Source organism: Perissodus microlepis, chromosome 20, assembly GCF_051167445.1.
Source record: "Perissodus microlepis isolate ML-2025 ecotype Zambia chromosome 20, ASM5116744v1, whole genome shotgun sequence".
NCBI lineage: Eukaryota > Metazoa > Chordata > Actinopteri > Cichliformes > Cichlidae > Perissodus > Perissodus microlepis.
This window is the reverse complement of record NC_140480.1, coordinates 32,092,999-32,116,421: the sequence shown is the minus strand read 5'-3', so window position 1 is coordinate 32,116,421 and position 23,423 is coordinate 32,092,999. Positions and strand designations below refer to the sequence as shown.

At 43.2% G+C, this 23,423-nt stretch overlaps 1 protein-coding gene across 2 annotated transcripts in view; it reads left to right on the top strand.

Annotated features, from left to right (window-relative positions):
- The window catches only part of plxnb3 (plexin B3), a 95,452-nt gene that overhangs the window by 59,438 nt on the left and 12,591 nt on the right, over positions 1 to 23,423 (top strand). For both annotated transcript variants that reach the window (XM_084918216.1, XM_084918215.1), the window contains 19 exons: positions 4,845 to 5,249; positions 6,779 to 7,502; positions 9,518 to 9,697; positions 13,598 to 13,726; positions 13,879 to 13,979; positions 14,238 to 14,370; positions 15,122 to 15,281; positions 15,546 to 15,654; positions 15,748 to 15,856; positions 15,938 to 16,054; positions 18,217 to 18,330; positions 18,434 to 18,524; positions 19,344 to 19,513; positions 19,855 to 20,006; positions 22,020 to 22,122; positions 22,205 to 22,341; positions 22,424 to 22,600; positions 22,679 to 22,844; positions 22,930 to 23,061. In XM_084918216.1, coding sequence (XP_084774342.1) covers positions 4,861 to 5,249; positions 6,779 to 7,502; positions 9,518 to 9,697; positions 13,598 to 13,726; positions 13,879 to 13,979; positions 14,238 to 14,370; positions 15,122 to 15,281; positions 15,546 to 15,654; positions 15,748 to 15,856; positions 15,938 to 16,054; positions 18,217 to 18,330; positions 18,434 to 18,524; positions 19,344 to 19,513; positions 19,855 to 20,006; positions 22,020 to 22,122; positions 22,205 to 22,341; positions 22,424 to 22,600; positions 22,679 to 22,844; positions 22,930 to 23,061 — 3,393 coding nt within the window. In that variant the 5' untranslated portion in view covers positions 4,845 to 4,860. The remainder of the gene's footprint in view (positions 1 to 4,844; positions 5,250 to 6,778; positions 7,503 to 9,517; positions 9,698 to 13,597; positions 13,727 to 13,878; positions 13,980 to 14,237; positions 14,371 to 15,121; positions 15,282 to 15,545; positions 15,655 to 15,747; positions 15,857 to 15,937; positions 16,055 to 18,216; positions 18,331 to 18,433; positions 18,525 to 19,343; positions 19,514 to 19,854; positions 20,007 to 22,019; positions 22,123 to 22,204; positions 22,342 to 22,423; positions 22,601 to 22,678; positions 22,845 to 22,929; positions 23,062 to 23,423) is intronic.

Here is a 23,423-nt window from a genome sequence, read left to right as displayed (position 1 = left end):
CCTGAGTGTCTCTGTGTATTTGTAAAAAGTGTCTGTGTAGCTGTGGGATGGTTATAAGACTGCTTGACATTGAGGTGTTTCATATACAGGAGCCCCGATTACAACCACAACTAACCACCTTTGCACAGGACCTAAAACCAAATGAAAGAGAGAGAGGAAAAAAAACCTTGTCAGTTGACAGATAAAGCCACCTCTTTTATGGCTTACTATGAGTGAATAACTTGACTTATACTCACATGGTGCCAAGCAAATGGCACCAAGTATCAGTGATGGAAACATGGCCCACTGCTATAAAGCACTGGGTATGAACCAGATTCAGTGAGACTGTTTGTGTGATTGAATTAAGGTATCTGATAAAGGGATGAAGGAGAAGCTGTCAAACGTGTCTTAAAATGGCCTTGAAGTTGACATTGTAGTTTGTCCTTTGGTGGGCACAAACCGCATTAAAGCTGCTGTGTTTAAGCTGCTGTTCACACTAACCGTGGTGTACCACAAGGTTCAATTCTAGGTCCTATTTTTATTTAATTTTAACTTCATTTCCATTCAGCTAAATCGTAAATCTTTTTTCTTCGCTACTCCCACAACATACAGATATGTGGACTAAAATGTTTTCAGTCTCATATCCACAGGTGTATAAAATCAAGCACCAAGCCATGCCGACTGCCTTTACAATGAGTCACTATTAACAGGTCACTGAACTCGAACGTAGAAAGTGTTTAAGAAGCACAGCAATTCAGCAGAAAAGTTAAAGAATGTTGTTACCAAGTGCTGAGCTGCACAAAAACTACACACCAAGAGCTTCATGGCTGGGTTTCTATGGTGATGAGGTGTAATGTGTAGGTGACCCAGTAGGTTTGTCCATGCAGTGTACCTTCCCATGAGTTTCGGTGACCTTAAGAGCCTAATTGCTGTTTCCCACCATGTTAGTCTTTTTTTTTTTCCAACTCAACTTTACCCGCGCCCATTACCCTGACCCTGGTCCACATAAGTGAAGCCCATTGCCAGGAACTTGTGAGCACAAGTTGATTCAGCTTTGAGGCACACATCAAAGAAGCCACCTGGTCTTGTTTCGATTAAATCACAGCTTTCACTGTCATCCCCATGTTTGTTTTCTCCAGGCTTGGCTACTGTAACTCTGTCCACACTCGTATAAACACAAAGTTACTCTCTCGCCTCTGGCTCATTCAAAATGCAACAGCTGGGGTTTTATTGGTTTTGGTGGACTGCAGAGCTTCACCCCAGTCCTGACCTCTGTGCTTTGACTATCTGTAAGTTTATAGAGTCAACTTGTAAGATTTTGCTGATCCCTTTAAAAGTACATCTGGGTCTGAGCCTGAGATACATACCAGATATGTCGATCCTCCTGGGTGGTGACTGTGCTTTTGCTATCAGGGCCCTCGATTTTAGAACAACCTGTCTGAGGAGATACGACTGATGAAATCAGTAACCTCCTCCTTTAAACGACTTCTTAATTCATGTTTTCATAGACCTTCTTTTATGTGATGTCATCACATGTGATGTATTAACAATCTGTTAATCAATGTTAATTGGTTTTGTTAATCGGGGCTTAATGTTTGGCTTTCTGTTTGAAATTACCCTCTGAGTGTTATATGTATATGTATATACTAGGATGCAGATTTTTATTTTGAAAATTGCAAACAGTACTGACCCAGAATTTCACAATCGGTGCACGCCTGGTGTGTCGTCTCCCTCAGGCTCCAGCTGGATTAAGAGGAAAAATCCTGATGATTTATTTTTTGGTTTGGAGGTCCCAAGCTCTAATCAGAGGCACGCCACAGCACAGTAAAACCCACAGTTTGTGGTATTTTCTGAGACTACAGATGTAAATGAGTTTTTCTTCCTCTGATTTGCATGAAGCTGAATCAGATCTGATGTGTGGCTGTTTTGACGTGTCGAGAAAGCAAAAGAAAGTCCTCTTTGTTGCCGAACTGTGAATATTGTTAAAAAGAGGATATGCGCTGGCTGTTTGTGTGGAAATGTGAGTTAAAGATCTGTTTTGCTGTCGAGAAAAAGACGACTGATTGAAAGCGTTCAGAGGAAATTCTGAGGCTTGTGGTAAAACCTTTGGTCACATTAGTGCTCAAGATCAATCTGACTGACCTTTGTTAAAAAAAGAAGATTAAAAACCATTTTATTGGGAGTTTGATGATCAAATGTCATAACTGTGAGTTTATGTCATGGATAGAATTTGGCTTTTCTAACTGCTGCGGTTTGATTTAGACCTGATGGTTGTTTGAAAGACTTGATATTTGCCAGGATTATTTGATGTTGTCTTTAAGCAAAAAATATATACAGATTTGCAAAAATGTTTCCAAACCAGTGGATGGTTAATGTCAATAAGAACTATATGCAGTGATTTGCAAATGACCCCCAAACAGATGGTGGTTCCTCCTGCGCATGGTTCTGCTCGAGTTTTGGGAGTTTTTTTGGCCCCACTATCTGAAAATACCAGTCAAAGAAAACCCTTGGGCTTCTCTTTATAAGGTAAAAATGAAAATCAAAACAGATTATATCTGAACTGAAAATGTTTACACATTATTACACCGATGGACAAGCTGAGCTGTTTGTGTGCATTCTCTCCATATTTTGAGCATCTAAACAGGCGTGTTTTCCAACACATACTGGATAGAACCATGTGGCAACCACTTGGGACAGAGATATGAAGTCCAAGTAGAAGCGCCAAAAACTGTAGTGCAAATGGCCTCTTGAGGCTGGCTCAAAAAGCGAGTCAGCCCCCATAGACTCCTGTGTTAAAATGCCCAGATTTACAGTACAAATAAACCTGCTTTATCCCTTCATAATGACACACACACACACACACACACACACACACACACACACACACTCGTTTTCATATCTTAGTGAGGACATCTCATTGACATAGTTCTTTCCCTAGCTCCTTACCCTAATCCTAACCATCAAAAATGAATGCCTAACCCTAACCCTCAGCCTAAACCTAACCATAACCTAATTGTAACCCTGACACTAAAACCACATTTTGAGCCTCAAAAATGCCGTCAAACTCCTGGGGATGGACATTTTTGTCCCCATAACTGACTGTTGGTCCCCACGAGTATAGTAGTTTCTGTCCTCACAAAGATGTCTAAACATGTACACACATACATGCATAAGCTAGGCATAAATGACACTATTAGAGTCATTTAATGTAATTATCTTATAAACGATATGACTAATATGAAAAGTTAAAATTGTATCACAGCCATGGAGCCAACTTCCTGCAAATTTGGCAGAGATGCATAATTCAGTGCCAGCTAATGTCGCCTGATACCCCTCTGTACATCCTGTTGGTAAATCTTATACATAACATTTTATTTAAGCTGTTCAACATAGGGTTACTGGTACCTCTGCATGCCACTTTGCAACCTCACCTCCACCCCCAGCTTGTTTCAGGCCATTCATGCTATCTTTGACTTTATCAATAACACAGCCATTGTAATAATACATGCTCTGCTCTGTGAGTAGGTGGTGCTACTCTCACTGCCTTCTGGCTTTCCATTTAAAGCCACACAACCAATTAGAGATGACTACAGATGGAATAACAAAAGCATCATCAGCACTAATTAGCAGGTTTTGTGTTAGTGCCAGTCACCCCTGCAGTCTACGATGGCTGATAACGTAGTACTCCACCCTCATCAGTATATGGTTACTTCTGCCTTCCACAAAACAAACCCCATAACAGCTAACTAATTGCTGACCGTGTCTGTTGTGGGCGGCCTGTGAATAAAACCGTTTGAATGTTCAGCATTGGAAGAACACTTTTTGTGCTGCTTGAAATTTCATCTTTAAATAGTGAATCTTTCTCCTCGTTTCGGCTGTATAGTAAATCAGCTTGTTTCAGGTGAAGTGAAGGCGGAGGCTGTTTGTAGCAGTAGTGGGAGAGCATGAGGAAAGATCGTGGATTTATCCTCAGGAGAAGAGGAATGAGGTCTGAGCCGTGATTATTTAACAGGAATATTTTACACTTTGACAGAGTGATGCAACCTGAAGACACAGAAGGACCCGCAAGATTGAAACCAGTTTGACACCAGTTTAAAACTCCACTCTGTCATAAAAACCAAACAACCCACCAGAGGTTTGAGTCGTTTCACAGCGTTGCCGTGGATACCGGTTTGTTGCCATGGTGATGTTACTACAGGCAACTACAGTTTGACCGCCAGATGAAAAGTGTGAAGCAGCAAAAATATTTTATTAATAACTTCAGAGAGAGAAAGAGAAACGGTGCAGAGAGTCTGCAGGGCTGAGCCTCACCTGCTCAGGTGTATTTTACATATTTAAGATTTTTTTTTCTTTTTGGGGTATGAAATAGATCCGTGTTTCCCCACCATAATCTGAGACAGTCATGGTTCAGTTCTGCTCTGAAACTCGGGCGAGGTTTTCTGCTGCAGGGGAGAAAGTGGAAATAAGATGCAATCACAGCTTTGAGTTTTGTATTCAGACAGACCGCTGACTTTCTGTGGGCGGACGGTGAAGCCAAGAAGACATTCTTTAGTGGATTTCAAATTTTACAGTGAAGTTCAGATCTGGGGTCAGTTTCTGCACAATTCAAAAATCTACAATATTGTCTTGTTTCAGTTTCTCAGAGGGTTTTATTTCATTTCCTTTTTCCACCAGATCGCCCCGTAAAGGGAATATCTTTAGGGTTTGGACAGATAAAACAAGAAAAACAAGTTTTGTCTGTTTTTGACCAGCGGGCAGTGAGATTAACTGCAAGTGGGCATTTAAGAGGCCCTGCTGACCAGTGAATAATCATAAGCAGCTCCTTTTCGCAAGTTTTAATTCTCCTGAACTTTAATCTGTTTCAGGTAAAGAGGAGCTGCCATGTTGGCCTCCTCCATCCCCCCGTCACTCCTCCTCTTCCTCCACATCCTCTCCCCTTTCTCCCAACCTGTGGATGCCTCGATACATGTGGAGTTGAAGGGCGCCCCCCTGTCGCACCTGCTCCTGGATCCTGGAGCGGGCCATATTTATGTGGGCGGGGTCAATAATCTATACCAGCTGACCACTGACCTCGAGGTGTTGTTGCACGTAAAGACCGGCCCTTACCGGGACTCCCCAGAGTGCCTCCCACCAATCGTGCTCCAGGAATGCCCATCAGCCAAGGACACCGACAACTACAACAAACTGCTGCTGATGGAGACGGGGCAGGGGGCGGAGCCAGGGAGTCTGATAGTCTGTGGATCACTGTTCCAGGGAATCTGTGAAAAGAGGTACGTCAGTTTACTGTGCTAGTTTTCCTCACTGTGTTCCCAGAGTTTATCCAAATACATTTTTCTCACACATGTGTTCTTTGCATGTATCAAAGGCGACTGATGTCTGAATTAGAGATGGACCGATCCGATATTACGTATCGGTATCGGTCCGATACTGACCCAAATTACTGGATCGGATATCGGCGAGAAATAAAAAATGTAATCTGATCCATTAAATATCAAAAAAGCACCTCACAAAACTTGCTACACGGCGTAACTCGGCTCATAACCGTAGCACGTAGCAGCAGTATGCATCACGTGATAGAGCGGCTGTGTGTATTTGTAGCCTCGCCACCAAACCAGCATTTCATCTCCGAGGAAGTTGTCCCAGAGAGAAGTAAAGCAAGTGTGTAAGTTCATCTCTGAATGTTTGTAAAGCATTCCCATGTTAAGCTTAACAACCGATATATGGAGCGACTGCCTCTCTCTCTCTCTCCTGCTGCTACTTTAATCGTGAAACTGATCAATGATCAGCTGATCGGCTTTTCTGTCGGGAGTCCGTCTCTCTTCTTAGTTTTTGGCCCACTTCGCGCCAGAAAGAGGAAACCAGCGGCTGAACAACAGCAGCACATTTAACCTTGATATGCTGTTGTCAGAATTTATTTAATATTACTTTCCACACCAGGATCCTTTTTTACGTAGCTGACGGCTGGTAACTGTGCAGGGGCGGATCTAGCAAAGTTTAGCCAGGGGGGCCGATAGGGCATGAACAGGGAAAAGGGGGCACAAAGACATACTTTTCTTTCTTATTCTCATTTAAAATGTCTAGCTTTTAATAAATAATTATCTGACTCTTACACCCAAAGTTTTAATCTGATGTAAAATATATAGAAGTCCATTACTGTATATAGTAACTATTAAGTCTAATATACCCTAGTAAGCTATACTACTTTTTCCTTTGGAAAGATACCATCTGTGCAGTCTGCAATTCTGTTGAAGAAAGATGTTGAATCTATTTAATTATTCTTGAAAAATAATTTATTTCTGTGCATTTTTCCCCTGCATCAAATTAAATTTGATTACATCGATTAAGCATCATGAGGTGGAGGGTGGTTCCCTATTTTCTTTTGCTGGGAGTTTGCAACCCTATTAGTTAGGTTGCTTAATATTTCTGCTAAGTACTCTTTAAAATACCAGAATAGGGAGGATGGAGCAGGGTTAAGTTTATTAGACTGATCAGTTTTGCTGAACTATGAAATATTTTGGGCACAGTGTATTTTTTACATACAGGTATAACAGAATAGCTTTAGTGTTGTTATTTATTTAAACTTGAGTATGAACTTATACAAAATGCAGCAAGATATTAAAAAAACGTTTTATTGATTAAAAAACACACTATATTGGATTCATATCGGTATCGGCAGATATCAAAATTTATGATATCGGTATCGGTATCGGACATAAAAAAGTGGTATCGTGCCATCTCTAGTCTGAATTAGCCAAAACACGTATGAAGAATGACTTTTCTGTCCTGTCTTTCTCTGCAGGAGTCTGTCCAATATTTCTCAGCTCATCTATCAGACGTCCAATCCCGTTGACACTCAGTACGTCGCAGCCAACGCTCCAGGTGTCTCCACTGTTGCCGTGGTAATAACCACGAAAAATAAGCAGGAAGGGGGTGGGGATGGTGACGTGCTGCGTCTGATGCTGGTTGGTCGAAGCTACACTAGCAAAGGCCCTGGTGACATCCCGCCAATCACGACACGGCGGCTGTTTCCAGTGGTTCCACCCCGCAGAGCGTTCTCTCAGGAGGAGGAGCTTGGAAAACTTGTTGTAGGAAGTTACTCCGATTACAACAACCACTTTGTGAAAGCTGTTGTCCATGGCAACCATGTCTACTTCCTGTTCTCACGGCGGCACAAGAAGGAGTACCGGACTTATGCCTCCAGGCTCTGCATCTCTGATCGTAGCTTCTACTCATACGTTGAGGTGCCGCTGCTGTGCCAGGGCGGGTATAACCTGGCACAGGGTGCATGGTTAGGCAACCACTCAGGTGAACCTCACCTGTTTGTCGTCATGGCAGCGGGGCAGGCGTCCACGCCCGTAGCAACAAATCGTTCAGCTCTCTGCGTTTATGGCATGGCGGAGTTAGACACAATGTTGCGGAGAGCACAGGAAGTGTGTTACACAGAGGGAGGACAAGGCAGCGGTGGAAAGGAGGAGGCCTACATCGAGTACGGCGTGTCATCAAAATGTCTCAAACTGCCGAAGGTAAACTCACAAACACCTGAGCAGTGTTGGGGTGATTAAAAAAGTAATCTATGTATTTGTCCCCAGAGAAAGTACTCATTACGTTACTTTCTTGCTACTCTGTAACGTGACCTGAAACACAATGTAAACCTGAGGCTATGTAAGAACACAAAGCCGACATAACAAAGCAAAGTTTGAAACCAGCTCAATGAGACTTCAAAGTCATCGCCACGATGATTTTGCTGTAGAAACATGAACAGAAGTGGAGGCTGCGTCACTTAATCGCTGCCTTTGTTACCTGTTGAAGCTCAGGCTCTGGATGCAGGCCTGGGGTCAGCATACACTCAGCTTTAACATTACACTGGCTTCTTCGTTAGCTCTGTATTAGCATGCTGTCTGTGCAGATGCTCACAAAGAGTCGATGTTAGCGGTATAACACTGTCATTTTTGTCCTGGACACAGTTTGCACTTTATATAATCATGCTCTTGTAATAAAAGAGATTTCCATATCACCACTCAACAAATGTTGTTGACCACTAAACCATTTTCCTCCTCCTTGTACACAATCAAAACGAGGTGTTTGTTTTTTGCGTAGGGGTGCAGAAGAAAAAGTCAATGTTTTTTTCTTTCTATCTGCTCAGTGTGCACAGAACTAAAGAACCTTTGTAATGCAAGTAATGACATAATTGCAACTGTAGTGCAACTACTGAATTTCGTACAGTAACTCATTACATTACTGTATGACTGAAAAATATAATGTGGTACCAGTAACATGTTGCACCCAGCATTGGCACTGGGGATGGCTGTAGCTCGGGAGGTAGAGCAGGTCATCTACTAATCAGAAGGTTGGTGGTGTTCATACCAAATATCCTTGGGCAAGATACTAAATCGATACTCTTCGATGCATCCATCGGAGAATGAATGCTGGAAAACACTAATGTAGATTTAATACTTACCTTTACCGGCTGTGAGTAACCTCCTTACCTGGAACACTCACTAGCTTGGTGCACATAATACAAGCATAATGTATTTTGATTTTGCAAATCATTATTATTCTTTTTTTTTTGAGATGGGGGGGTAGCCCCTCCTAAAGCGAATGAAAGCTGTGGTTTCAGTTTTCTATGCAATAACTTTGTGGCAATAGAGTTGTGATAATATCAGTTCTACATTGAAAATATATATGAATGGACTGACGCCAAAGCTTCAGTTCAGGCAGACCACAAAGTCGAGCTTATTTGTAATCAGCTGATTTTTACCCTTCGACATGTCCAACTGGTAAATCTCATATAGGACATGCTTTTTAAGCTGCTTTTCCCCTCCCAATGGTTGCTCTGATCTGCAAGTCACTTTGCAACCCACCTCCACCCCAGATCCTTAATTTCATGTTTTTTTTAATAAAGTTGACCAATCTGTTGTCTTTGCTGCTGCTCTCAGAAGTAGGTCCAAGCAAAGAGCGATAGAGCCAAATATAAACTCCAGATACTGCAGATGACAGAGTTAGAGTTACTGCTAGTAATGAGAGTGCAGTACAGAAGTGTGGGTGACAGTTGAAAACAATGGGACAGTAAACTTGTTCCAATGAGAGTCCAAAGATGACCCCACGGATCGCTGAGGTCCTGGTCGGCCAAGTGGGACATCGTATGACATCACATTTTACATGTGATGACATCACAGATTAGCAGCTGCTTTAGGGAAGAAGCTGTCGATGGTTGTCATCTGCCTCACTGCTGACCTTAATACTATGTGTGTGTGAGTGAGTGTGTGTGTGGATTAGAGTGGTTATCTTCAGCATCTGGACTTATCATCAGACAGCTGCCATTCAAACACAGAGCTTGTAACACAGAGCTGACCCACATAGAGCAAAAGCACACAGATTAAAGTGACAGGCTGAGTGGAAAAAAGCACGAGTTTTAAAGGTGAATGGAAGCAATATTGTTTGTGTGTTTGTTTGTGTTTAGAGACGTAAACAGATAAAGCAGGGCTGACCACATACCTGTGTTCACTGGCTTCTCTCTCTCTGTTTATTCATCTACCAGGACTCTCTCTCAGAGTACCCCTGTGGAGGGGAACACACCCCCAACCCCATCGCTAGCGCCGTGCCCCTCAAAGCCACGCCCATTGTCAACTCCACTATACAGCTGACCGCTGTCACCACAGCAACTGAGGCGGGCCACACCATCGCTTTCCTGGGAGACAGAAAGGGACAACTGCAAAAGGTGACACCACCAACATGTTTTACAGCCGTTTCACACATGAAGTAGACGGCGTCGGTTGGGCCATTGACCTCAGTTACCCTTTCCCACATGTCCCACACAACAGCTGAAATGGTGCAGATTGTGGCTGAACATGGAGCGATAAGACACATGATGCTTAATCTCCCTGCTGTGAATTTAGCAGACAGTTACTTGTAGTATAAAACCGTTTGTACTCTCACATGAAAAGTTTTGGGGAGCAAATGCATATATGAATAATGCTTAATTGAACAGGCTTTAGACCCCTCCACTCTAATGGAGCTGCTGAGAGACCAGCTGGTGAGACTGGTTTTTACTTGGCAGTGAAAAGGCCTGTTCAGGCGTTTGTGTCTCCATCTCTAGCTACAGGGAGGAATCAGCTGTTTCCTGTTTATGTTGTAACTGGTAGGTCTGAAGAGAAGCACCAGGAAAATGATCACACACACACGCACGCACACACACACACACACAGACACACACACACACACACTGAACAGAGCAGCTTGTAGCCTGAAGCTCTTTATAAGCAACACAATGATACACTCTATGTATGCGTGTGTGTGTGACTAACAGGCGTTTAGCTCGAGGGTGTGGTGCGTTTGGGAAGAGTGGGTGGTGTTGGGGAGGGTCACATTGGAGCATGCTCAGACTTTTGTTGTTGATTGGTGATTGGTCTCTCAGGTGCAGTCTGGTAAGAATCCAGCAGGACACCCCTGAAGCTTTTAACTGGGTGTAAGTGTGTGTGTGTACTTGTACATGTGGCTTATGAGGACCCAGTCTTACACATTGTTAGAGAGGACATTTGAAAAGTGACGAGATTCTGTACCCAATTGTTCTCGCTGCGGGACACCTTAAGAGGCATTTTTTTCCATTTCATTTCGAAGTTTTTATCAAGTTCAAGTTTAGGGTAAGGGTCCTGGGACTGCACCGTGTGACTCATAGTCCTCGCAAAGTTAGAAGGACAAACTTGTGTGTGTGTATGCGTTAATGAGCTCTAATCTTGCCTCGGAGCCTCAGCGAGGTAAACAGCAGAGCTTTGATTCTCCCCGTTAATATTTAATCACACACACTGTAAATGTTTCAGGGCCTCCTGCTGGATCCTTACCCAGAGTGCACCTGAGGGACCAATAACCAATCAACAACAAGAGGCATGTACAAGTGCAACACCATGTTTTCGCGGCGAACCCGGGCACATGTTAACTGCTGTGCTTCTGTTGGGATTGTGAAATAGTGAATCTATCAGAAAGATGCTCAAGCACCAGTTTCTCCAGCATGTGACGCTCCTGCAGTGTTTCTGTGGGCGTGGCACCCGAGGCTATCCGAACTAAAGAAACACATATGCACATGTTTTCCTCCTGCACTTTAACATATCTAAAGGCAGAGTCCCCGCACATGTTTTGAATTTTTGTGCGGATGTATACTAGAAGCACAGTGACTCCTGACTCCTCTGCTTGTAAAAGGACTTCTAGTTATATAGAAATCGATGTGAAAGCAGCTCTGGCTCCTTTGCCCTGTAGACTTTGTGGGCTCACTCACTTGTTTCAGGTCATTCAGGTCATTATGAGTGGAGGTGGCTGTTCTTCAGGAGGTAGAGAAAGTCATTTACTAATCAGAAGGTTGGTGGTTCAAATTCTAGCTGCTGTAGTCTGCATGTCTCAGTATCTTTGGGCAGGATACTGAACCCCAAGCTGATCTCTGATGCGTTCATCGGAGCATGAATGTGTGTGAATGTAAGATAGAAAGGACTTAGGTGTAGAAGAAAGTGCATGTGTGAATGGATGAATGAGAAATGCTGTATGAAGTGCTTTGAATGCCCAAGTTGAGTAGATAAGCAGTATGTAAGAACTAGTCCGTTTACTGTTAAAACACAAATATGGTTCTTTTAACAGTCAGAGAAGATAGTCTTTGTCTTTTTAAATTGTTAAACATAAATGAACCTGTGATGTCCTCAGTTTCCCAGTCAGAAAAATCCTTTCCTCATTGCATCCTGTTTAAAAGAAGAAGACGGTGATGATGAAAATGCTCAGCATTAAACTCCACTAAGCATTGTGTTTTTAGGTTATTGCAGTCTGCGGTGCAGAAGTGTCTCCTGAACTCAACTTTACACCCTGATGCCTTTAGGTGAAATCCAGGAGACAGGTTCACATTTCTGCAGGAAAAAGCAGTAACAGTACTTCAATTCTTCTAAAAAAACTCAGTGTTTCACAAACTCACAGCTGTACACAAGAAACGTGACAAAAGTATTTGAGTGAAGATTGAACACAGAGGGATAAGAGAGACACTAAAGTCCTGCCATACCTTTATACTTGCACACAATTGACCAATCAGTGAGTGAAGTGGCAGAGATATGGTAGAGATTTCCAGAGTTTCTACTTTGTCAGGATGCTGCTGTTCCATCTCAGCAAGAATAAAAAAAGACAAAAAATAAACTGGATGTGGCACAGCAGGATCGAGTCTGTTCAAACTCAAACGATCCTCCTTTCTGCATTTTTCACTGTCTGAATTGTTCTCTTTGTCACACGCTGCTGATAGTGGAGGTGCCTTGAGGGGTGTTGTCGGGGTGAAGCAGCTCCACCTGCTGGCGGGTTGTTGCTGCTGCCGCAGCGGCAGCAGGTGCTGCTGCTTTCATGTTGTCACTTTACTGAAATTAAATGTTGATGATCATCATTTTTACTTGTCACAACATTTCAGCTCTTAGACATTTTATATTTGCTGACACGACTTTCTCCGTCTTGAGTTAACTTTTTCAAAATACTTCACACAGTCGGCACAGCAGGAGTCCACATGAAAGGATCCCGTCTCATCGCTCGAGCAGGAAAGTCATTCAGTGACAAATACTGTGCAGCAGAGAAAGAGCGTTCTTTTGTTGTACTCAGAACAAATAAACAATGCGCAGTACACAGAGATGTGTGTTTGTGTTTTAGTGGCATTAGTACAGATCCAGAACATCTCAGGGTGTGGATGGAGTCAGCCAATTAGTGAAACTGGGATGGAATCAGCCAGTTTTCCGCCCTTCACTGAGATCTACTGACAGCAGGGAGGGTCCGACCAGGGCCAACCTGTTTCTCTCTGTCTCCGTGTCTCTGATCTGGAAGTCAGTCATGCCATCTTAAGGGGTTTGTCAGTACCTGAAGTTGGAGACGGGAGGCTTGCTGTAGGAGCCGTGATTAGAGGAGGCACAGGTGTACCCTCTGTGGACGTCTTTTCACCTGTGATGTTTAAAAGAGGCATTAGACATAGCGGGAGGACAATGATTCTCTTTTGTATTCATACCTTATGTTAGAAATCTGCTGTCAAGCTTTCTGCTTTTCTCCAGTCGTGTGTGTGTGTGTGTGAGAGAGAGTGTGTAGTTTACTATGGTTGTGGGGAGCAACAGCCCTTGTGGGGACCAAAATCCTGGTCCCCACAAGTTTGAAGGCATTTTTGAGACTCAAAATGTTGTTTTAGTGACAGGGTTACAATTGTAATTGGGTTATGGTTAGGTCTAGGGTCAGGGTTAGGCATTCATTTTTTATGGTTAGGATGAGGGGCTAGGGAAAGCATTATGTCAGTTAGATGTCCCCACAAGATATGAATACCTGATATGTGTGTGTGTGTGTGTGTGTGTGTGTGTGTGTGTGTGTGTGTGTGTGTGTGTGAGAGAGAGAGAGAGGACTCTTGTCACGTTCTGCCACAATGTGAGTTAAATAAAAAGTAACAAAAGCAGGAGGCTGTAACAGAAACCACCACAAAGGTTTATACACCGATGGGAGTGTCTCATGTGTAATTTGTTGTTTGGTATAAAGGACACAAGGAAAGGAGGTGAGGAAAGGGATTGAGGTTGCACAAACCAAACAACAGAACAGTGTCGGAATCTGTGGACTCACCTGTGTTGTTGTTTTTCAGGTGTTGGTGATCTCCAATCAGTCAGGCCATCTGTATGGCAGCGAGTTGGTGGACAGTGGCAGTGCCGTCAGCGCTGATCTCCTATTGGATGAGAGCCAGGAACATGTTTATGTTTTAACAAACAGCAGGGTGAGAGACAGTCGACCTCCTTCCTCAGTTCCTGTCTCACTTTCTTTTCTTCAGTTTTTTCCCCTCCTCCTTCCTCCTTTTGTCCCCAATATCCAATCAGACGATCCATTTAAGAAAAAATGAAAACAAACTGTTTCCTGTCTTTCTCTCAGCTGTCGAAGGTTCCTGTGTCATCCTGTGAGAAACAGACAGACTGTCGCTCCTGTCTCGCTGTCAGAGACCCGTACTGTGGCTGGTGTGTCCTGGAGGGAAGGTAGGTCTACCTGTCGGGTGGTGGTTTGTAACTTTTTAAAAGTACATTTTTATTCTTTATATCTTTTTGTAAACTTTATGTAAACTTTTTTTGTAAAAAGTCTGACTGACAGTAGAAGAAGAAAGTGTAGTAGATTTGGTTTGATCACAGCAGCATCTGCACGTTGATGTGACATCGCTCTGACGCCGTTTTGCGTTTGGTTGTTTGTTGCTGTTGTTGTTGTTGTTACTAATCTGCAAATGTTTGTATTTTGTGCAGATGTTCCCGGAAACATCAGTGTCATCGTCACCTGCAGCCCAACCACTGGCTCTGGAGCTTTGAACCAACCAGTCAGTGCGTGACAGTGCAGAGCCTGCAGCCGGCCAATCACAGCAAAGAAGAGCAGACGCAGGTAGGCTGCTGTTGTTTTGATCTGATTCTGACTGACAGCGTTATGATGCAGTCAGCCACTCCCGCAGTGATGACAGCCTGGGTCAGGGCACCCTGTTGCTGGCAGGTGTCTGTATCAGTCCAGGTTGAAAGAAAACTTGAGGTGCTAGTTCAGCAGCTCTCTGATTGACTGAAGGTTGCTGATTCTATTTCAACACAGTTGTGTTGTTGTGTTGGCTGTGTGTTATTGCAGAGGCACTGCAAGTCCAGCCAGTTCCAATCCTTCAGACAAGATTCACAGCAGCCGATGAACATCTGCAGCAGCTGTTTACTGCTGCAGCGCTGACAGGATGAATGAAACATCTTCATATTTAGTGCCTCACCGAGTATCTTCACAGGGTTTATAAGGATCAGCGCAAACATAGGAGTTATTGCGGTCTGAGTGAAATGAATTCAGACAATAACCGTGGTTGTGAACCTTTTAAGATTTTGTGATGTGAAGTAAAATTATTTATTTTTAAAATAGAAGGAAAAAAAAGTAACACTGAGAGCTTTTCAACCAGCACAGAAGTGGTTTTGTTCTCGTTTGTAAACCTAAAATATATAAATAAGTAAAGAAAAATAATAGAAAGACCCCAAACTGTCAATGGACGTTTCTTTTTTTGGCAGTAAGACAATGGAAGGATTGCTGATACGAGACACAGCTGCTCTAGAGACAGAGAGAAGCGTCCCGATGGAAAAGCAGTAACCGTGTTTCTGTGTTCGTCTCTCAGGTAACGCTGTCGGTCCCCCAGCTTCCCGCTCTCGCAAAGGAGGAGTCTCTGTCCTGCATCTTCGGGCTCCTCCCACCTCAGCCTGCCATTGTCATGGGAAACAGCATCACCTGCCAATCCCCTGCCCCGGAGCACCTCCCACCTCTGCCCACAGGAAGCAGTGAGTAGGAACTGCGGGCGCGTTCCAATCCTCCATAATACCATCCTACTTAGCATGCCAGAAACAGATTTAGTGTGTCCCAGTACACAGTGTTTCAGAATGAGTCTGCCAAAAATATCAGGAGGTTTAACTGCATGTGAAGCATTTTACAGCACGCAGCAGTTTGAGCGCCGGTGACAGAGTCCGAGTGCAGCACGCAGTGACAGTAAAAACGTCTTCATTCAGGTGTGCTACTGTGTAACTTCTGTCACCTCTCACCTGCAGATCACATGATCCTGCCCGTGTCACTGATGTTTGGTCATGTGACCGTCACAACGGGCAACATGACCTTCTATGACTGCATGGCTGTAAGCCGACTGAACCAGAGCTCCCAGTAAGTCACGTAGGCACAGTGACAGTGCTGTACGTTTATCTGAATCTAAATCAGTGATGGAGGAGACGCTGAAGGCCGTGGTGTGTGTTTCAGGTGTTTGGCGTGTGTCAGCAGTGTGTGGCGCTGTAACTGGTGTCCTCTGGATCAACTGTGCACTCACAACCACAGCTGTCCAAACCAGCACATCATCCTCAACCACAGAGTAAGACGGCCCGCTGCCCCGTCTGTCTCCATCTTTTTGTCTGTCAGCCTGTCTCTAACCCCGCCTCCTCTCTGTCTGCAGGACTCTCCTGGTCCTACTTCCTGTCCGCTAGTCTACGACCTACAGAGCTCTTCTTTAGTTCCCATGGGCCTGAGCGCCACAGTGGTGCTGCGGGGACGAAACCTGGACGTCTACACTGTAAGTCCGCGTCTCTGACCTCATTTCGGGGATCTAAATGGAACTTGAGTCTAATCGAATGGTCCCATTAACAGTTTAATGCAAAACACCAAAAAAACGTTTTTCATGTCTAAAACTGTAAAAACAGTCTTTGTTTGAAGTGGATGAACATTAGTCAGATCAGACTGATATTTCATGTTTCGACTGTCTGGTGCCGGAACATCTGCTGTAACCTCCCAAAAAGTGACATTTAGTGTAACCAAGTTAGAGCTTTTGTTTCTTGGAGCCTGGTTGTTGTATCTGGTTGCACTGCTACACTGTTCTCTGTCTGAGTGTGGCGTACACATAAACACGAAGCCGATCTGATGCTGTTCAATTAGATTTATTTATATAGCGTCAAATCACAACAACAGTCTTCCTTAAGGTGCTTTATATTGTAAGATAAAGATCCTACAATATTACAGAGAAAACCCGAACAATCAGATGACCCCTATGAGTAAGTACTTGGTGACAGTGGGACAGAAAACCTCCTTTTTAGCAGGAAGAAACCTCCAGCAGAACCAGGCTCAGGGAGGGACAAGAGACACACTGTGGAAAAGAGCCAGAGATTAATCATAACTAACGATTAAATGCAAAGTGGTGAATAAACACGTAGAGAGGTGAGTGAAGAAGAAACGCTCAGAGACTGAAGAGTGAAGGAGTCTCTGTTAGTTTCCGTAAGCCTTGGCTCCTCATCGTGTTTCTACATCTGTGTCTGCAGCAGCTGTAGGCAGGCGTTTCCAGGAGTGCGTCAGGTCTTCTGGCTCCACAGAAAGGAAATTTTTACTCAATATCTGCTTGTTTGTTAACAGCAGCGCGTTCGAGGCAGCTGAGAGAATCATAAATTCATTTTCAGTGTTTTAGTCTGAGCTAATTATCAGGTTGCTGCTGCTGGATGGGAACATAAATTAATTTCATTCTTATGTAAACTGACATTTATGAAGCCACAAGCCGTCTTACAGAACCCTGCGGTACACCACCGTTTGTACAAAATAAAGACTCCTAGAACAGAACTGCAATAACTCTGAATGTAAATAGTAAAAGGCACAGAATCCTCATCAGCAGCCTCAGTTACTTCTTCATCTTCAGAGCTGTTGTCATCAAAAAACCTCCAACATCAGATAAAAATTCAGCTTTGAACTAATCCTGAAAGCAGCTGCAGCTCCATCATGTTACTGTGATAATATGCACTTAAAAAGTATTGCTTTCGATTAAAATAAACGACCTCCTATATTATGTTCATCCATCAGTCTGCTAATAAAACGTAAGCATGTGCTGCAATTTATGATTTGGGACTTTCGGTTGAATTTATTTAGGTTTAACCTTGGTTTACTCTTCTTAACAAGAAACAAGATCAACGTGTACAAAACCACCACCTACTGACCAATCATTCCAATGCGGCAAAATCCTGTGAACCTCTGTGTGCAGATAGTGAGAGGGTCTATAGCAGGGATCTCAAATTCATTTTACATCATGAGCCACATACAGCCCACTGTGATCATGGACCGAATCAGCGAAGTTTAACCACACACTTAACTCCTGAGACGCTTTAATACAACAAAAAAGTGCAAATTCAACAATACATCTCAGTTTGTCTGTGTGATACAATAATGATACTTTTGGCTTAAATTTTAGAAATTAATGTGTAAAACTTTTGTTAGCTCAGTGCACAGATTGTTTTTTGTTAATTAACAGAATTTTTCTTTTCTTTTTTCATGTTTTTCCTGTGGACTCACTGTAAAAATCATGAATTCCTGTAGTAGTGAAAAAACGGGAATGTTCTGTTATTTAATTGTTTATATATCGTATTTACTTTCGTGTAGTATGAATAGGCGTGGGGGAGGTCTTTATCAGTAATGCAAGCTGTAAAACCTATAAAAACACAGTTAAAAGTCTAGATTATACACCCTCCTTCACATTTTCAAAGACTGGAATCATTGGCAGGCTGATTCTAGACCCCAGGCTTTGTCTGGTACCTACTTTAAAGAGATTGGCCGTTTAGATGAAATGTAACCAGATAAGGCAAAGGTATCCCGGGTATGTTGAACTACTTTCGTGGTACCAGCCTTTGGGCGTTGGTCTGTTCTATTGACCTGAATCACTAAAATCAAACAGCTGAGTGTCTGTGTGTGGTCTCTCTGCAGGATGAAGCTCCGTATGTGTGTGTTGTTGAAATCGAAGGATCCCGGACTAATCTGACAGCTTCTGTGGAGAAAATGCACGACAACACGCACACCTTCACCTGCATGCAGCATCAAGTAAGAGACGCACGCAAACACGTTTGCAGATAATTAGTTAATGGCAGTAACCACACAGCTGATATTTAAAATTCTGTCTGTCCACCTGTCCCACTGTCTGTAGTTTCAACATCCAGTCAGTCAACTTCAGTATTCTGCTCCTGTCTACCTGCGGAGAGGGGAACGACGCATTGATGCCTCACCTGGACTCCGACGTAAGAGCCTTACCTGTGTGCGGATGTAGTGCACACTGAGGGCGTGGGCCTCCTTTACTAATATTTAGATAAAAAATAAGTACACACATGAAATTACACTTGGATTCATGACAAGTTTCTAGTGTTTTTACTAGTGAATCAGAGTGTTGTGTCCCCTGAATCCGGAACTGTATGTGATACATAAAATAAACACAGACCAGGAGAAGAGGCAGCAGGAAAAGGGAAAGCTCCAACCTACGACAAAAGCCTCGCTGCAGTTACTGAAACCATATGTGGAATATTGCCAAGAAATGAATGTTCAGCAGTTAGGATGAAAGGACATCAATTTCATGGTTATTTCATACAGCTCTAATACCAAAGCATTAGAAAATGAATGGTTTTAAATGTTAAAGCATTTTAATAATTCTAATTTAAACATTTGAAACTCAGATATTATCTTTATTAAGTCTTTGGATCTTTTTTATATAGTATAAAAGATCAATTGAATTAGAAATCAATTAGAATTAGAAACAAACAACTATAAATGTAACTCTATTTTTGATATTGTTTCTGGTATTAATATCACTACTAGTATTATTCAGTTTAAATATCTGCATTAACATTTTCTAGGACAGCTGTGTGTCATTCTATACCTGTGCATACAGTCTGAGTCTGTGTGAAAAACACTCACTCACACAGACTCATGCATTCACACAGTGATGAGGCCCACTGTGTTTGACCACAGTCAGCATCTGGGTGAGGATGGGGGTTAATGTTTTCACAAAGACAGAAAGAGAAATGCATTCATGATATTTGTCTCCTTTTCTTATTAATATACAGTCCAGCTGTATGACTGCTCAGCTGGCCAATCAGATTGCTCACAGTGCAGGGCGGTGCCTAAAGAGTACGGCTGTGTATGGTGTCCTGGAAGCCCAGCCCCGAGCTGTGTGTACAGCCGAACCTGCTCCAGTAAACCTGCAGACACCTGCCCGCCTCCTCAGATCACAAAGGTGGGTCTCGTCAAAGTCCATGTAGAGGAAGTCCCGCAACTGTGCACCATACTGGATCAAATCCAGGCAGTAATTTTGATGCCCTGTCTGAGTGAACCTGGTATAACTTTAATTTCAGTGGTCACTGGGACCTAAAAACTGCATGTACAGAATCATCAGTCACATCCAATAAAAGCAGGTTCAAAGGTGGTTATTGGCTATTTGGGGGCAGGACAGCTGCCATCTTTGTGTTCCTACAATTCTCCCACAGATTTCCGTCTCTCGTCCTTTTATAATGATCGGAAGATCAGTCTGTCTGTCTGCAGAGCTCGTTCAAACTGTTTCTACCTGTCTGTCTGCAGGTGGAGCCTGCCTCCGGTCCTCTAGAGGGCGGCATTCTGGTGACGATCACAGGATCGAACCTGGGCATGAAGTATGAGGATGTGGTGGGCGGAGTCACTGTGGCGGGTATTCAATGCCTGCCTCAGTCTAAAGGTTACAAGATCTCCACCAGGTAACATGATGATTACATTAGTGTTTACGGGATTCATTTATGCAAACGTTCAGCACATAACTGAATCACAGAGAGATGTGATGAGACCTCCCTTTCTGTCTGCTCTGTAACAAACCTGGCAGTCACCAGTTCAGCACAATAACATATCAATAACTGGGATTCTCGATGTCTTGATGATGATGATAGCCTGCTGGCCATTAGAAACCATGCAGGTTTAAGACACTTCTGCATTTTTACGATTTTATGTCGTACTGTGGATGTGATCACAAAGTTGTGTACTGACTTCTGACACATGAAATGACCTGTTAAATCCAAACAGTTACAGGTCACCTTTGCGACATCATAATAAAACCAGTAACACTTCCAGCCATGCTTCAGTGCTCGATTGTGCTCATATGTCTCACATTAAAGCGCTGAAACAGTCTTCAGTGAACACCTTGAAACAGAAAAAGTCTAGAATCAGGTAAAATCCTCCAAGGACGCCACTCTACCGTGTCCTCTCTCATTTCCTTTCAGCAGCTCTAACATAGTCAAATATTCTTATTCCTGTCTGTGTGACACTAGCAGCCCGTTGAGTCACTTTTCTTTATTGCCCTAAGGAGCTCTACAACCTGTACAGCGCATAACGCCTCCCATCCTCAGAGCCTCGATTTAGATCAGGGAGAACCTTTAACAGGAGACAAATCTATCTGATGCTCACACAGGGAGAAAATTCAAACACAAGCTTTCATGGAGCGAAACCTTTTTCTCTTCAGAACTGATTCTGTTTGAACTCACTCCCTCGGGAGCAAAATCTCCATTTTGATTTAGCCTCCGTGCTTTATTTGAATAAGCTATCAGATTGAAATCTTCCGCATGACTTTGTTTAATTTTAGAATACTTTCACCAACTCAGCCTCGGGGATTTCATATCTTTAGGAACTTTGGGACCTGCTCCAAAGTTTAAAACTTTATCAGTTTAGTTTTATGTTGTTATCTCAACTTCAGCTTGATGTTACCAAGTAAAGACAAACACGTTAAAGCTTAATCGAGGTTGGAACAAGGCTAAAGAACAAGGGCAAAAAAAGAACTGGGTCACATCTTATTTGACCTTGATGGAAAATGTCACAAGGTCAAGAAAAGATGTAAAAGCTTGTGACAGTGAATTTTGTTGACGCTGGTCTTCCGTGATAAAACTACAATTTTAGTAGAGGGACTACAAAAACTTGTGTTCTTATCTTGATGTTTTATGGAGGCTTTATAAATATGAACAATATAATGTAACATCCATGCTGGTGAAATAAAATGCTGGTATTAAGAAATATTGTTAAATCTAACATCTCCTAACCATATTACGGCTTTTAGCATCTCTGAAATAGAATTAATTGATGCTAATCCCGAAATATCCCAAATGAGAACACAGCCAGTGTAACACTGTAACCCTCGCTTCACTTTGATCATTTTAATTAAGCTTATTATATTTTTAAATCTACATTACAGATAACACGCAGATTTTAATAAAAGGCTATTATAAGTTCAAAGCATATGCATTATTGTAAAAGATGGAAGCCGTAGCTGTAATTTACACGCTGGCCTCCATCATCGTGTCAGATATTTTTATCTATGCTTTCATTAATAGTCTTATGGTGCACTCGTTGAATTGTGGGTTATCATCATCTCCTTTACTTCCATGAAGGATGCTCCAGTGCATTTGATAAATGAGATTCACAGGGTTTAACCAGCCTTGTTTATTATCTGGTTGTCGCACAGGTACTTCTGGGTCACCTGATCCAGCCCTAACTATTATCTTAATCAGAAAGAAAATGTTTTAAAGAGTAAAAAGAGTGAGTTCTGAGGATGGTTACTTTGGTTCCTGAGTTGACTTTTTCCATTTCTATTCCAGTGTGGAACCAATCAGTTTCTGAGTTGTGACACCTGTCGTGTAGGTGTAGAAAGACTGCAGCGAGTCGAGTGTGTCTTATAGCAGGGCTATGTTATCAGAATTTTTCTGTGTGTGTTTGTGTGTGTGCATCAGGGTTGTGTGTGAGCTGCAGCCTAGTGGGAAGCAGAAAGAAGGGCCCATCTTGGTTACTGTGGGAACAACTCGTGGGAGGTCAACAAAGATGTTCACCTATCAGGTAAGACTGAGTAGCCCAGTGTTACGTGGTATCTGGTCACCAGTATAAAGGTATATCTGATGTCTAACATGTTGTGGTTCAGGATCCCCTGCTGCAGGATCTCATTCCTAATAAAGGTCCCGTCTCCGGAGGAACAAGGCTGACCATCAAAGGACGACAGCTGCTCACCGGGCAGACGTCTGACCTGAGCGCCTTCCTGGGCACCCAGCCCTGCTACATGTAAGTACAACGCTACGGCTTCTGGTACTGCAGCACTAATACTACTACGTGCCTGACTTTCCGTCTCCTCGCCTGTTCTCAGAGTTGAAGAGGTGAATGACACGCAGCTGGTGTGTCAGACTGGTTCCAGCAATCGGACGGGTCTCGTCCCAGTTCGGGTTCTGTTTGGTAAAGCCGAGCGGACTATTCCAAACGTTACCTTCCATTACCTCGAAGACCCCGTCATCACCAGCGCCATACCTGCCGAGAGCTTCTACGCGTAAGCGCCAGTCGCCTTACACCTGCACTCGATCCTCACACACACGCACATCTGCTAATTAGCTGTTGACTATTTTAGGGGTGGGCGTGTCATACGAGTGGAGGGCAGGAACCTGGACGTGGTGCAGCAGCCAATCATATCTGTGTGGGTGGAGCCTCTAGAGGTACAAAGGGTGAAACGGAAGAAACGACTGGCTCTTCTCACCTCCAAGCAGCAGCTCGTCTTTAACAGCACCATGACAACGGTAAGACAAACGGACCAATCGGAGACGAGCTTTTAAAATTTTTAGCCTGTCTCACGCCTGTTTTACCTCCCCGTCTGCCTCTCAGGTATCAGAGCGCTGCTCCATCCTGTCGTCCTCTCAGATGACTTGCCCGACCCCCAGAGTGAACCCAGAGGTCAAAGTTAAGGGCGTCTGGTTTCAGCTTGATAACGTCAGAGTCCACTATGAGAGCATCAAGGTACCTCCCATGATTAAAAGGGTCAAACACCAGGGTGGATTATAGTGAGAATACATCCTTGATGACTTCATTCATTCATGCAGTTTTCTTCAGCGTCTGGTCCTGTGACGTTTGATCGTACATCCACGATGCACCGCAAACAGGAGCTGCTCAGAGTCAGTTCTGCTGCTTTCATAGGAGCAGATTAAATCTCCAAAATCTGAATTTTGTCAGTTCAAATACTTTTTAAGGGGTGATATTGGGCTGCTGTATGGATTTATTGGAATTAGGAGTGAAGCGGCACACATGCATTTCTTTATCAAAGCCTAATTTTTTACTTCACTTTAAACACAGTCTGACGCATTAACATGAACAAATGGGGC